Here is a 16,098-nt window from a genome sequence, read left to right on the forward strand (position 1 = left end):
CCCTCGTAGTCAGTTTAATCCTTAGTGAGTCCTGTTAGATTGTATTAGGGCTGTGCATTAGCAAGAATCTACAGAAAACATGAGGTAATAACAAATGCTCCTATTCCATTATCGAACACAATAAATAAGAGGCACAAAAGTGTTTACAGATATAGATTTTCTTTATTTGAGTGTCTTTCCATCGCCGTGTCCAGTTTCTGCAGCAGTTACCTATGTGTGTGTGTGTGTGTGTGTGTGTGTGTGTGTGTGTGTGTGAGGACTGACTGACCGGAAGTTTCTTCCGATTACGACACCTGTGGTCGGCTCCAGCGATATAGAAGAACAAAAAGAAAATGACTTTGAGGTTTCACCATTTCGTCTCTTATACATACATACATACATACTGTACATATATACAGTTATACATACGTCATCAACATGTGGGTAAAAAACAACAACAACAACAACAACAACAACTGATACCCAGCTCAATCTGCATGCAAGTACTGATTCAGTACATGGACATATGGTACACATGCGCACACTTTGTTTTTGTATTCCCTCTCGTTACACGCAACATCACATTGTATACAAACACACCTACACTTTTTCTTGTCTGCCCCTTTTTCGAGGGCACATACACATACACATGCACGCACACACAACACACACACAACACACACACACACACACACACACACACACACCAACTTAGAGCAACATGCGGCCATCAGTTAACACTGTGGGATCGAGCTTCGAACCCGTTACACATACTCCTTTGATTACATTTTTGTTGCCATTGACCAGAAACAGCATCACAACGTGTCTTGAAGGTGGAGAAGGTCGCTACGTAAGTCAAAATTAAACAGAAAAAAAGAAGAACAAAGAAAACACACAGTCGAACAATGCAAGACTTCTCTGGCGTAAACAAACGATTGAACTACAGTATGTATAAAAATATAGTATTCGCTGTGGAGTTTATTTCCCCTGACTGTTGGAAGCAGCATGAGAGGCAGAAGACAACAGATCCTTTGCACTCTTCTTGTTGAAGTAATGAATGGAATTAACTGTCCGTCTTCTATACAATGTTCATAACAACCCCCCCCCCTCCCCATTTTTGCAATCTGAACATAAATGCATAATAAGACAACTTCCGTCCTTGAAATATTTGGTCATTTGCGGGAGTGTGGGTGTGTCAGACAAGTGTGCTTGTGTTCCAGGAAGTTGCCGCCTTTGATATATAAGAAGTTCCTGCTCGAGCAGAGCCTCGAGCCCCCGTTGAGACGGCTGCGCCGCCACATGTCCGGGTTTCACTACATGCAGCTGTGCATTTGGAACGGCATTCGTGATCGAATAAACCGTAAGGTTGGAAATAACCGTTCTGCCCTTTAGTCTGTATCTGAAATAGAGGGATACGGCCTCCTCCTTCATCCTCCTGAATTCAAGTGAAACACTCTTTTTGCAACGTCCCGTTAGCGGCAGAACAAAACCCCACTTGTACATGTCTTGCGTTTAGTTTTGTTCTTGAACGTTTGCACGCACCCTGCACGGCGCACAGATCCTTTGAAGAACGTCGTACAGGAGGAACTGGATGAGCATGAAGGGGGGGGTCCATGTTGGAGTGAGAGCTGCGACTCCAGGGCGAGTCAGGTGGGCCTCTCTCTCTCACCTCTCCGTTGACTTTTCCCATGCAGCTCTTCTTTGCGCCGTCCCCTCGTCATCTCCGGCAGATGGAGGACCCTACTCGTACTCCAGGAACTGTTTGTGATAAAACAAAAGGTACCTGGGGAGATAAAACCAGAAGTCACATTGCAGCATCAAAAACAGGGGGCAGTCACTGGCGAACCGCTTTTTAGAGACACAAAGGCAAACTGGGTTCAGCCGCTCACCCTTCACTGTCCAGGACGTCCTGGATGCTGGCCTTCGTGATGATGGCATCGTCGCATTTGAACCACTGGTCCTTGTGTTGGCGGATGAAGGTGGTGTAGTGGCCGCTCTCCAGTGTCCCCTGGTGGTTCACCACCGCAAATAGACTGTACCTGAAAACAGTCCGCAAGAGCTTAATTGATGCTGCAGATACACTCCAGCAGGAGTACAGTGTCATTATTCCAGGTGGAACTCGGACAACAATCAAGACATGCTCGGCTGGCCGGCAGTTTACGAATTCTCAAATCAGCATTTAACTTTTTAAAAAAAATGTATTTATTGATGGAAATTGGTGGTATACAGAAAGTAAATTGGGAGGCATTAATGGTACAATCTCCATGTTTTGTTTTTTTTTCCAAACAAATAACATCATCCAACAAATAACATCATCCAACAGTACTTTGAACTATAAATAAAACACACAAAATAATACTAATAATAAAAAATAAAAATGATAAACCCCCACAGTAATAAGAATCATGAAAAGAAAAGCACACACACACCCTAGGTGCCTATGTATCACGAATGTGACTAGGCGTTTGAGAGCATTATTACCAGTACCGCACATTCTCAGTGACAGTGTGGAAAGCCAGGGTAGACTATGTCTCCAATTCCTTTGAGTTGTCAAAATAAACAATAAAAGGCTGCCATCTCCGGTAGAAATTCTTCATGGAACCTCTCAGTGTGAATTTAATTTTTTCTAGCTTGACATCCTCCAGCCAACGGGCACTCGATGGGGGTGTGGTGGATTTCCACATAAGGAGAATTCAGATTGGACTTTAGTGACTGTGTCTGTTAAGAGCCTCAGATAACATTTTGAACACTCCAGACCACTATGTTTCAAGGGTGGGGCAGGACCAAAACGTGTGAGTGAGATTTGCAGGTGAAAAAGAGCACCTGCTACAGCTAGCATCAGCCCCCTGATACATTTTCGGCAGTTTTGCCTTACTATAATGTGCTCTGTGGAGCACTTTAAACTGAATGAGTGCGAGGCGGGCGCAGGATCATGATGAATTAACTCTTTCCAGTGCGTGCTCCCAATAATCTACCAACTGTTTTTTTTTTGCTTGGTTCAAATCAGCATTTGATGAGAATGAAGCCCATGAAAGAAAAACACGAGGCGGTGGTGATATAATGAAAACAGAATGCATTGGTGTGATCAATGTGGGGGGGGGGGGGGCAGGAAGGGCAACTCAAGGAGACAGGTCGATGAAAACAGTCGCTGCACAAGACCCACAATGCATTCTAGTCAGGACAGCCGTCACCCATGTGACCCCAGTGAGTCGGGTGGGGACACACTGGTTCCCTTTAGAACAGTTAAAAGCAGGTGCTGGTTGGCCTCACTTGTTGTCATTGTTGAAGGGGTCCACGGCCTGCTGGTACTGCCCATTCATCCTGCTTTCTTTACTGAAACACACCGCAGAACAAACTCTGTCAACAACTTCCATAAAAACACGTCCCGTATCAGCTCCTCGTCGTCCTTTTAAACTCCTGCAACTGACCACATCATTGTGCTTTGGGGTTCGGGCTCACCTGGAGGCCATGAAGGGCGTCATGTCCAGCTCCAACGGGAAGGAGACGTAAGTTGTGATCTTCCGCCGCAGTTTGGCCGAATGCTCGAACCTCTGAGGACGAACAAGGACAGGAGAGCGCCGCTCTGATAACCGATATCTGTCCCGTGAATTGGCAGTCAGAAGCAAACCCTTACTTTGACGTGAAAGCAGGCCACGATGGGCAGCTTCTTCATGGTCAGCTGCTTGGTGGACTCCTGGTAACTGTGGCAACCGCTGCACTTGATCTTGGCGCTACTGCCGAGGTGCTCCGGCCTGGTGAACCTGGAATGGAGGGAGTGGGATTTATAAACCGTGTACATGTGGGCGATGGCGCGACGACGTCGTCGGTCTGTCGGTGAGCGTCTGGCGCTCTAGTTTCTATGGTTACTTCCATTGCTGCACTGGTGTGGCAGACAAAGAAGATTGCAGACGCAAAAGGAAGGATCGGTTACCTGCGCAGGCAGTCCGTGAGGGTGGTGGCTCCAGTGGCGTGACTCTCCCCGTTCAGCGCTGAACCGTCTCCCCCGGGGCTCAGGGGCCAGAAGGGGGTGGAGGAGCCCGGCAGGTCCAGGCTGATGTCCCAGAACGGGTCTATGGTCGTCGAGACGCCACTAGGGAGGAAGACAGACAGCTCTACATTTAAGTCCAGGTTATTACTTCTACATCTACTGTGGGAACTGGATAGAAATCTGAACCCACCGATTAGTTTGATAAAGAAAAGTACCTTTTTAGTAGCTCCAAAAATTCCTAGTCATTTTCTAAGAATTATCTGAATAATTTTTCTCTTTTTTTCTATCAAAGTTCCTCAAAAAATACGTGAAAACAGGTGACATTTGTTTGTTTTTTAAACGATAGTTGTTGTATAATTAATTTAAGCCACGAGAAGCTGAAGTGCAAATCAAGCGTCACACTGGTTTCCCCCCCCAAAAAAGCAAATGGGATTTTCCCAATAGATTTGGGATTACTGCGGAAAATAAATTCGCGAGACAAAATACAGAAACCACTTCTACGGGACTGAAAGCATTCACGTTTTCTTCCAGGTGAGTTTTTGGTTTCTCCGTGCACCCTAAACACAAAGTACATGCGTTGCCTGTTACCAAGTTACGCAAATTGAAAACACACCTGGAAGAAAACTTGAACGCTTCAAGTCACGAGGGAAACCAAGTCGGACTAGAAAGTGGATCGCTTTTCCTCCCTGGGTCTTCCGAAGGAAAAAACAGAATTCATCGCGGTGTGAACGCTAATAAACGGCGAGGCTTGTTGTGGACACGCTGGACCTGCACCGCTAACATGTCTGACACGATGGTGAGGATCAGGTCCGGGACCGAATGGAGTGAGGAAATCATCAGCTAGCTCCACATTTGCCACAAAAAAGGTAGAAAGGGTTGAATTTGAAATGGTGCGAGAAAAAGAAAAAAGGAACTTCAGTTTGATTGAGCCTGTAAATAAATATGACCTAGATTTTGTGGTCCCAAAAAAAGAGCGACTGGTGTGGTCCAGGCTGCTCCGCGCCTCGGGAATATCCGCAGTCCATTTTGGTTGGTGAAAAGCAACGGATGAGTTGGCAACCATGTTAGGCTTGCATGTTAAATGGAGAACGCAAAGTGAATAATTCATGAATATGCAGAAGTCTTGTGGCTACAGGATTTCTTTCAGAGAACTGGTTTGGGGAAGAACTTCCTCCTGTATAAAAACAAAACGCATCCCAATCCAAACGTGTAGATCACTGCGTTTGCTGTAAAGTTTGTTGTGGGCCTTGCTATAATAATAATAAAAATAAAGATGAATTAAATGGCTTTCCACTTATTTCTAAGCCAAAGCACAGTGCTTCTTGTAGATTGTTTGAATTTCTTTTTTCTTCCATTTAAAGAGGATGTTTTAAGGTGGGTTGATGTTGATTTTTTTTTGGTCTCTTATAATTGCGTCTTAATCTAGAATCTAATCAAGATCCTGTTATGTTGTTTTGTTACAAAGTGGATCACATTGTGCTGGTGCCTTTCCATTGCAGTGAGTCAGCTTCTGTAAATGCCTTCAATGAAAACAATGAAGATGCACTTCAGAGCAAAGAGATGGGGCGCTTTCTTTGACCACCAGGTGGAACTAGAGATCAACTCTGCATTCTGTGGGCCATTAAGGGGCTTCACTATTGCTGCAGTGAAGCCATTCAGTGTGTGTGTGTGTGTGTGTGTGTGTGTGTGTGTGTTTGACGTTGTGATGGAGGACACAGGAGGCAGGAGGGTCACCTCAGGCCAGGGAATTAGAAAGCTCCGAAGCGGGATGTTGACAGACAAGTGAAGGGTGTCCCCTTTGAGCGGCTGCTTGGTTCAGGACAGCAGAAGAGAGGGCCCACTGTTAACACAATGCAACTGGAAGACAATGGCGTATTGTGCGCGGCCATGGCTCTGTTCTATTAGGCTTTAATCTCTGTGTTCTGGCTCTGGAGAGGCCTGGTAGTTTTCTTTTCCCCCCAGAAGAAGAAGCTCAAACGAGCACACGTACTGGCAGACTTGACAGGTGACGTCCGACTGCAGGCCCCCTGTGAAGATTTGGTCGATGATGCAGTTACAGTGGTTGGGGTTGTTGGCTTTCTTCCCATTGTCGTCTGTGTGGACACACACACACACACACACACACACACACACACACACACACACACACACACACACACACACACACACACACACACACACACACACACACACACACACACACACACACACACACACACACACACACACACACACACACACACACACACACACACACACACACACACACACACACACACACACAAATGCTGTGTGAGAGAGAGCGAGAGAAATCGGCAATCCGCACATTGGCTCTGCATCTCTGCATCTCTGCATCTCTCTGTCAATCAGCGCGCATCTCTCTCTCTCTTATCATCTCCACTCGTTTAACCAGCTCTCCACCTCTCACCCACACTCGGCTAAAAGCAAGCCTGTGCTTTCTTCGGGAAACATCCTTCACATCTACATCTCCCGATATTTGGAGTTCTGTTGGTGTAGCACCCAATAATTCAACAAATATGTATTACAAATAAAGAAATATTTAAAATGCCCTCATTGATATTGTCATTACAAAAATGTAATACTGTTCAGATGGGTGACTTTCTTTCTTCAAAATTAATGATGTAATAATTCAGACGGATAACGAAATGAGATGTAAAGGGTTGTACTATACAAAACGTATGGCGGGCGTCATGTCACGAAAGCCTCCTGAAAACTAAACATTTGACACCGATTTCATGTTTGGAGTTAGATTTAGATTAGAAAACTTTATTAATCCAGATAAAGCTTATCAAAAAGGGGCATACAGCGTGTTGTACTTTTTAAGATATAGACCAATAAATATTTTAAAAAGCACATATATAGAACTACCTCCACATCTGTTGGATCAATAATCATAAAACTCGCAGGATATGTCCACATAAGTGCCTGAAACATACTCTTAAAGTTTCATTCCAATTGACAACTAAAGGGGCGCTGCAAAGGCATTTGTGTACGTGTGCAAACCGACCTTTGCAGTGTCTGTGCAGGACATCCAGCGCCGCGATGAGGAACTCGTGGGCGTCCTGCTGCTCGTAGCCGGCCAGGTGACGGGCGTGGGTCCACACCAGATGGAGAAGACGGAAGGGGATGTGCGGCGACCGGTGGCCTGAGTAGAACTTTGAGAAGCGAAGGCGCGTGAGAAAGTGAACATTCCCTTCCGCGCATCTCATCCCTCTCCTTTTACCCAACAAAGTCTTTACAAAGAAAGAAAGAAGAAAAGGGAGACAGGTTACCTCCTGGAAGAGCTGCGACATCTCGCACACCAAACAGGAGTTGCTCTGCATCTCGCACTTGTGTCGGTCGGACAGGAAGAAGTCACGCAACAGCGGCGTGTGCGTCAGCGCCTGGACGATGCAGTTCATGAAGCACGTGTTGCCCAGGTTTATCAACCCTCGCAGGCCTGAGGGTCAGGAGAGAGAAGTGAGACGAGGAGGCAAAGAAGAAAAAAGGATGGGGGGGGGGGGGGGGGGAGATTTCAGCTGCAATGCTGGTAGACTATGAAGACACACACACACACACACACACACACACATACACCAGTGTAACCATGATGTCCCCGAGGCGACGTTGGACCACGCGCAAGGGAAACCACACACACAGACGAGGGGAGAGGGAGGGAAGAGCCTGTAGTTTCCCCTCACTTAAGACAGCTTAACGAAGCTCGAGCATGTTGCGCACGCACACACATACACACACGCACACACACACACACACGCACACACATGCACACACAGCTTTGAAATTGTTTTACTTGAAATCATCAAAATTGCTGTCAGATCATTTTTCCAAATATGCCAATCGTGCGTGAGCCGTTTTCCCACTCAAACAGTGAACACTAAAACAATTTTTATCCTGGAAACCTGGTGCAAATGTGACAAGAGTTGACATTTCTTGGCACAACAATCTGTATTCAAGTGGGCTGAATCAGACAAGATACATTTTCGAAATCCGAAAGCCAATGATTAACCTGTGGGTCGAGGTACGGACAGCTTTGTTTTACATCTAAACAGTTTAAAAGGAATTCATTTCCTGAGGACATGTTGCCACAATTCTACTGAATGGCATGTTGCGACATGGCTACTACTCAAACTCGCTTTTTGAAATGTATTTTTTGGTTTCAAGAAGCAAAAGTTGTAGATAAGTAGCTGGTACTTTTTTTTTCTGGTCCTGCCTCGGTCCAAGCGAGCTGGGCCGATACTAAAAAGGTGCCGTTAAAACACTGCAGACCCCCTGATTGGTCAGAGAGAACCGTCACAAGCGACACACACCTTGCACACCTTGTTTATTAATTTGTTATACTAGTGTCGCATTGAGGATGAGGCAGAGGCAGAGGCAGTGTGTCGCGCCGTGACACCGACACAGAGTGGGTACTCTCCGCAGAGAACAGGTTGAGTCGAGCCGAATCCCACAGTGGAAATGAGACATCCGATTCCTGAATAGTAAACTTCTGGCACTAATGGATTTTTGGGTGACACATTTTTAAAAAGTATTTTTTTGGGGTCGGCTGTAGCTCATGGGGATGAGTGTTTGTCCGGTAACGACGGGGTAGCCGGTTCGATCCCCACTCTCCCCATAGTTCCATGTTGAAGTGTCCTTGAGCAAGACACTGAACTCCCAGTTGCTTCACTGCAGCCCACTGCTCCTCAATAACTAAGGATGGGTCAAATGCAGAGAAGAATTTCCCCACAGGGATCAATACAAGTGTACATTTCTTTCTTTCTTGACTGAAAGTGCGGCCCAGATTGACTCTCGGCTCTTTGCAGCTACACAACCGTCGTCTCCAACACTGGTCTGTGTGTGCGTGCACGTGAGACAAAGCGAGACTAACCAATAGTACAGTTGGAGGTGATTCTCCTCCTCTTGGGGTTGTGGCGGAGCAGCTCCAGTTCCCTCTTGGTGGGCTCCCACGTTGAGTACTTCTCCCCTGTGCCTGGAACACACACACGCACACAGCAAGGGCTATGACAGCATGCAGCTTTCACATGGTGTGTATGTCTCTGTGTGTGTGTGCGTGTCATACCTTGCATCTTCCAGGCTTTCCTCTGTTCCTCTTTGGCAATCTGCTCCATGTCTTTGTCATAAATGTAGTCTTGGCACATGAAGCAGTAAATCCCTCCATACAGCAGGTCTATCGCTGGAAGGACAGGGGGAGGTGAGGGAAAGAGAAGGAAAAGCAAATGATGCGTGAGGCCTTTTTTCCTACTAGGGCCACGTTGCCATGGCGCTGCGATGCCAGGTCGGGTTCAGAAGCCGGGGTTTATCTGTTGACATATCAGCTATCTGTTAGCACCATCCAGGGGCGGTGGGGAGACCCCCCAAAAAGAGGCTGAGAGAGAGCCTTGAGGTGTAAAAGGGTGAGGGGGAGGAGGGAGACCAAAACACCTTCCACTCCCTACTCTCCTCACTTGCTCAGTCACCCTGCAGCTACCCGTTGCCGTGACAACCCGGTGGAGGAAGGAAGTACACGAAAGAACGGAACTCTACTGAACTGATGGGAGGGGGAAAGAAAAGACAAGACGCGTATAAAAGGCACAAGCGTTAATACTTTGACAATCCCGAGTATATCGACCGGGTCGTCGGGTAACCAAGGGAACAGGAGGAGAGCGAACGAGAGGAGGACAGAGAGACAGAGAGGAGGCCAATACACGAGCGAACGGCGTTCACCAAAGAGCTGCGAGTGAAAATGCATCAAACGGTGAGATGAGAGAGATGGAGCGGCAAGAAAGAAAAGAGGAGAAGCAGGAAGGAGGAGGGGCCGGGGGTTTAAGAGAGGCTAATTCCATAGGGAGGTTTGTTAAAGACGATTTAATTACCTCCTCACCAGTCTGCTGAGATCTGTCCTGTTCTCTCTCTCTCTGTTTCTCTCTCGATTTCTTTTTTTGCGAAATTTGATTGAGCTGCTAACCTAATTAAACACACAAATTACACACCGTGTGTTTTTGTTTGGGGGGGGGGGGGGGGGGGTCTTCCTGAGTGGCGCGATAACGCCGAGCCAAAAAAAGGAGGCTTCATTGTAAAAAAAACAAAACACACTCAACATCTGCCAAACCCAAGCCTCCCCCCCCCCTCGGTGCTGCTGCGGCAGGACTCGCCTCCAAAACACTGCAGTGCAACGCGCTTCACTTGCAGCTCAATGCAGCCTAATTCTATTATGAGGACGGTGGTGGTGGGGGGGGGGGGGGGGGGGGAGTCGCAGCATGTATTCAGACAGAATGATGCCGCTGTGTTGAAGATGTGCCGCTTGGCTGCATCTTTTGTTCTCCTTTCAGTTCTTATCATTTTATAGATATATACTGTATTTTCTTTTTTTAACGGTTGTACAAATGTTGGTAGATTTACATCTTCTATACAGCTCTAAAACAATGCCTGATCTATATAGTGGGCTGTACTGGGCATTACCACCTTGCCCCAGACCAATGTTCCTGAGCATGAATGTAAAGCGTTAGCCCCCCCACCCCTTGAATTATTTGGGATTTTCTTCATGTCATTTGTGCCATGACACAAATGGGACACTTGTGCCCCAGATGTAATGTCACTCATTCTTTGCACAAGTAAAGCAGACAGCAGTTTTGCCCAGCGAGTTGAAACACAGCTCTCCCAGAGCAACGCTGCCAAAAAATAATAATAGAAGGCTTCTCTATCATTTAAAGAAACTTACTTAATTTGAATTCTTACCTGTATTTGACACTGTAGACTATAGAGCATAGTGTCAAACTCAAGGCCCGCCACGTCATTTTATGTGGCGCGCGAGAGCTTGAGAGCCATAGGATTATCTTAAAATGCAAGTCTGCTTTACAGTGTACATAAACTACATCTCCCACAATGGATGTCAATTTTGTGACCCGCGAAAGAAGCAGTGTTTCCATGTCGCCGTTTAACTGAATGCGGTTTTCCAACAAGTAATTGAGTTGGAAAAGATCAGCAAATAATCCCAAAATGTCCAAGAAGAGAAAGACCGATGCAGAGGGAAGGCAATTTAATGAAAGATGGGAAAGTGAATACATGCGTGTGCTTCAAGGAAGAAAAAAAAAGTCTACTGTGTTATGAGGCAGCGTTGGTGATGAAAAGTAGCCTTAAAAAAAACATTGAATCATCGCAGCAGGTATATAGTCACAAAAGATACAGACAAAAATGCTGACGCGGTGAAAGTCAGCTTCATTGTGGCTGAAGAAATCGCAGTTATTTAACAATATGTTAGGGAGTAGTTTATACAGTGTTACAGTTACAACCGGCCCGTCAAGGGCAACCGTGATGCTGAAGTGGGTGAAAATGAGCTTGACACCCCTGGTGTAGAGAGTCAGGGAGTAGACATGGAGGTTATGACATGCAACAATGAATCAAACCCAGGACGTTGTCATCATGTGACACACTTCGAAGGCTCCCTCTGACTTTAAAAAAAAAAAGGGAGAATATCTCAACAAATCCAAATCACTGATGTACGATGTGTTACGTTGGCATCTCTGACCTGGAATAATAATCCGATAAATCCCATTTTTGTGTCCTGCCCAATAAACACTGAATGTTTTGGAGGAAGCTACAACAGGGAGGTGTTAACAATAAAGAAGATTCTCAGCCTTACGTTTAAAAAGAAAGTAAATCAGCCACCTTGACAGGCGCCTTGGTCCTTGTTTACTAATGCATATAACTCTAACCGGCCACATGAGGCCCAATGCACGGGTGACATTCAAATCCCCCGTGAGGCTGAGCCTCTTAGACTGTGTTGCAATTGAGTTGCATAATATAACGTCTCTCTCTCTCTGTTGCTCGCGATTACTTGTCGCTTTATTAAATGAATCACAAAACCACTTGCGTCACAGCGAGAAAAAAAGGTGACAAAAAAAAGGACAACGTATAACCAACTTGAAAGCACACGAAAACAAACACACACACACACACACACACACACACACACACACGCACACACACACGCGCCATACCTAGGTTGTGCCTTTTGCTCTTGGCGTGTTCGTGGATGTGCTTTTTGGCAAAGCAGGCGAAGAAGACGCAGGAGAGGCAGGAGTGGAGTCTGTTGAGGTGGGCGCCGCACATGTGGCAGATACACGACTTGGCCTGTGACGAGGGAGAGAGGAACGGAGAGGTTATTATCAGTGTTATTATCAACACACAATACGCTAAAAGGCACCATGTGATGAAATGGCCATGCAACCACAGCAGGGTGGTGGTGGTGGGGACTACTGTATGTGTAGGAAGGTGTGGTGGATGCAATTCAAAATGTCAAATGTCTCGTGAATTACAACTTAATTATGGCTCCATAATTACAGGGCTCAACTGCCATCTACAAATCATACACATATATACATATATATATATATATATATATATATATATATATATATATATATATATATATATAAATAAATAAAACAACACATGGCTATCTTAGCATAAATATTAGGCAACATAATCCACCTACCAGCACCTCTGAAGTTTACTAATCAACACATTCCATATTGTTCGTTTCATCCACACCCTGACTAAGGAATAGAAGCTACAAAAAACTGGCCAGCTGCCCCCACCCCCCACGCCCCCAGTTTCCTGCCTTTGTGCTAAGCAAAGCTAACCACCCCCTGGCTGTAGCTTCATATTTTACCCTGAGTGGTCTATCAATCTTCTCATCCAACTCTCAGCAAGAAAGCAGATATGCGTATTTAACAATTAGCAATTCCTTTCACCGTATTCAGATAATATTCCCGTCACATCTTACTTTTTTATTTTTTATTTTAAACCTCTGTTGCTGATTATTTTAGCGTTTGGAAAAAGAAAAAACAACGACTTGATTCTTATTCCAGTCACACGGACCCCTCGACGCATAAGTGCTGAGATAGCACATGCATTATGAAAAGGCATCAATATGCAACAATCGTCCCTCCCTCATTCTTTCGACTGTCAGTGTTACAGTGTTGTCTTTCCGGTCCCCGAGAGAGCATTAGTATTCGTGGAGAAAAGTGAGTGTCTGTCAACACATCCGTACATCCTCTGCAGCCACGCAGGAAGAGTCTGAGTGCACACATCCGATGTAGTAATGGACATACAGTAAGTAGTTCTGCTTTAGCACACCGGCCCATGTAGACACACACACACACACCACACACACACACACACACACACACACACACACAGTAAGGCCTTGTGACAGCCCAAGCTCTGTCATATTTCTGCGAACGCTGCGATGACAGTGACGCCCCATCTGCCGGCAGGATGTTGTGGGAGAAGAGCAATAGAAGGTAATGGGCCGGAAAGATCCTGATTCGAAGTGTAAGTGAGGACTTTATCCTACTGAGGACACTATCCTACCATTGAAGAAGAAAAAAAGCCTGGAATGGATCGAGAGGAGGGGAATTATAAAAGGGCCATTCCCTCCAAAAAAAAAGAGGTATCAAATAGTGTTTAATCCTGATAAAAATAGGACACTGCTGTAGGAGATGAGAAGGTCCTAACAATTCTAAATAACAGTGATATTTGATGAGTATAGGAACATTACAATACATGAATGTAGGCGATCTAAATTACAAAAAGTCATCATTACAAAAAAAGAAGAAATAAATTTGAAATGTGTCTTTTTTTCTTAAAAAGGCACTACTTACTAACAGCATGGCAAGACAATTCAAAATTGAACCAAGCTGCCGAAACCGGGAACCGGTCATAGTTTGTTAATTGGGAGAAACGAGAAAACGCACATTCTTCTTGCCTCAGGAGTCAACATGGTTGGCAATACATTGACTTCAAAAGAGTTACCTCGTCACAATATTTTGATCGGAGTTGATTTTTTTTTTTTAAGTTTTGAACTAATGTTCTTGCCAGATCTTACGTCAGAGCTGGAACTGAAGTCATATGTACATGCCACAGCTGGTCATGCCAGGAATACACCAAGCAAAGTATTTCATTGACCTTCTGACACTCTGCCACCAGCTTCGAGTGTACAACCCATCGGACCGCTTTCACACTCATTCTGTGTGTTGCTGAACTGAATCGTCATTTTTCTCCACGGAGGAGTCTTCAGAAAAGAAAAAGAAATTCTCACGGTGAACAAATGCTGAACAAAAAAACAATCCGTATCCGAAGGTCAGTCCGATGCAGACAGGAGGGAGTGTTGCTAGTGAACGATGGTACCTCTCCTCCAAAATGATGGGAGAAAACTGTCGAATGCAGTTATTTCAGTTAGAGAATCAGGCAACCACACCAGGAGAAGACCCTGCAAGTGTTTACCACCATTTATTTGTGTAAACACGCCTCCTGGACCACCAGCTCCCACGGCAGATGACAGGGAGTTGTCCTAGAGCACATTGTGGTACAGGATGCAGGCATGCAAGACCAAATATTACATATTGTGCACATCTGCTTTGTATCCACGCGTTTTGTGGATTTTTGCAATATGTATGACACAAAACACAAACTGTACCGATGTGAAAAGACAGGCTGCCTGGTGGCACGCACGCAGGCGCACAGTGCAGATAGCAGTGATGCATCTTTTTTTTTGGGGGGGGGGGGGGGGGGGGGGGGTTGCAGGATAACAGGGTGAGAGTATGCTTAGTTTCAATCAATTAAGACCCCCCTCCCCCCTCCAAGCGAGGAAATGCCACCGTGATACGCTGACCTGCGGTCTGCTGGTGCAAGGAAGTAGAGCTACTGCAGGCGCCGGGCCAACGCAAACAGACGCACATCAGCTCTCTGATCGGTCTCTTCGCTTTCTCTCAGCTAACGTCCCGGCCGTGCGGGGTTAACTGGGCGAGATGCTGAAGGTTTGCGGCGAGCCCGTCATGTCTTGTTTTATTTTAGGCGACAAATTAAAAAGTCAAACTCGACTGTGAGCGTAGTTCGTGTTTGACCGAGACCGACCAGTGTTTGTGGTTGTTATGGAAGGGCGGGGGACGCCAGCTTGACTCAAACACGCACACAAAGCGCGCGCGTGCTCGCGCACACACACACACACACACGTTAGCTGTTCCAAGGTTCCGTCCCGTCACTTTCTTGTTACCTTGCGTTTTCTGGTCCACACGAAACACTGATAAATGACCCTGAGGTTCTGCTTCCAATTGTCCACTTTGAAGCCGTTGACATGGGGGCAGCCTGCGGGACTCATGTCGGTCACAGCACCCGGTTTGTACCGTCCTCTCTGGGCGATGAAACCGGTACAAATCCCTCAACGCAGACCCAGTCGAGACGAGCTGGCTAGCTTGCCAGGTTCGTTATCCACCAATTGCTGCGTCCTGGCTAACTGGACATGGTTGCAGTGACGGAGGCACGCGCAGTAGCAAACATCAACACGATGTGTCCAATGTTGCTCTATTGGAAAATTAAATATAATTTACTCATTGACATCTGCAGCAGCGCTGTATATGTAGCTAGCTCTCCACATTCGCTGAATTACATGTTAGCAAGCTGGCTGAAGTTGGTAAGCACTGGAATTTTAACAGTAGCTTCCACGGTGAGTCTTCAAGACCCACCTCATTCATAACGGCGGACCAATGAGGAGCGGGCGCTGTGCATGATTGGCGTGTGCCAACTTTCTTTCTTTTTTTTTTGCAATTAAGTCCCGCCTCCATGAAGCGGGTGCTGCGTCGCGATTGGTGCAGTTATCCGGCAAACCACATCCGCCTGCAAGAGGACGCTCATTGGCTGAAACGCAAATCAGCTTCGTCGTATCAATCAGGTGCGTTAGTTTATGAGACGATAAAGAGGTGGTGTAAATTCAAAATTCACCTTGCATGTCAAACCAAAAGGGATGAGGGTATTTTCACAAAAAAAAGGCATGAAACGCAGAACTATATTCTTAAACAATTTATTATTAACAGATCCACAATCGCAAAGCTCAAGCTCCCAAACGTCATGACAGTTTGGTTTCATCTGTTGACTTCACCTCTTGTGATAACAAGCTGTCAAAACGGTTTTCTATACAGTGCTCTAGCGACCTCTAGTGGATCCAACCTAAAATAAACAACCCAAAAGAAAAAAAGAAAAACAGTGCACCAGATTGTGAACCACTCCTCCATTGTGCCGAGTTTGGTCAAGGGCATGTCCGTGTGTACAGATTTGCAATTGATGATATCTAC

General features: G+C 45.9%; 1 protein-coding gene across 4 annotated transcripts; it reads right to left on the reverse strand.

Annotated features, from left to right (window-relative positions):
• Window positions 1–142: 142 nt before the first annotated feature.
• usp22 (ubiquitin specific peptidase 22) lies at window positions 143–15,514 on the reverse strand. Of its 4 annotated transcripts, XM_034559055.1 has the most exons (13): window positions 15,024–15,472; window positions 11,965–12,097; window positions 9,048–9,161; window positions 8,856–8,957; window positions 7,261–7,427; window positions 6,996–7,143; window positions 5,958–6,060; window positions 3,911–4,069; window positions 3,614–3,740; window positions 3,439–3,530; window positions 3,250–3,312; window positions 1,869–2,018; window positions 149–1,762 (listed from the first exon to the last, which is right to left on the reverse strand). In XM_034559055.1, the coding sequence occupies exons 1-13, from the start codon at window positions 15,126–15,128 to the stop codon at window positions 1,720–1,722; spliced, it is 1,506 nt and encodes a 501-aa protein (XP_034414946.1). In that variant the 5' UTR covers window positions 15,129–15,472; the 3' UTR covers window positions 149–1,719. The 4 variants fall into 4 exon arrangements, with proteins under 4 accessions (XP_034414944.1, XP_034414947.1, XP_034414945.1 ...); XM_034559053.1 differs by having other exon boundaries at window positions 143–1,762; window positions 8,856–9,161; window positions 15,024–15,514; XM_034559056.1 differs by lacking the exon at window positions 15,024–15,472 and adding an exon at window positions 12,462–13,122 and having other exon boundaries at window positions 143–1,762; window positions 8,856–9,161.
• Window positions 15,515–16,098: the final 584 nt, after the last annotated feature.

Source organism: Cyclopterus lumpus, chromosome 19 (genome assembly GCF_009769545.1).
Source record: "Cyclopterus lumpus isolate fCycLum1 chromosome 19, fCycLum1.pri, whole genome shotgun sequence".
Classification (NCBI taxonomy): Eukaryota; Metazoa; Chordata; class Actinopteri; order Perciformes; family Cyclopteridae; genus Cyclopterus; species Cyclopterus lumpus.

Coding starts and splice junctions, on each gene's coding strand:
- usp22 (XM_034559053.1), bottom strand. CDS start 15,128: ATGAGTCCCGCAGGCTGCCCCCATGTCAACGGCTTCAAAGTGGACAAT. Junction 7,144..7,260: donor TGTCGCAGCTCTTCCAGGAG/GTAACCTGTCTC, acceptor CGCTTCTCAAAG/TTCTACTCAGGCCACCGGTC. Junction 3,741..3,910: donor CTCACGGACTGCCTGCGCAG/GTAACCGATCCT, acceptor CCTCCATTCCAG/GTTCACCAGGCCGGAGCACC.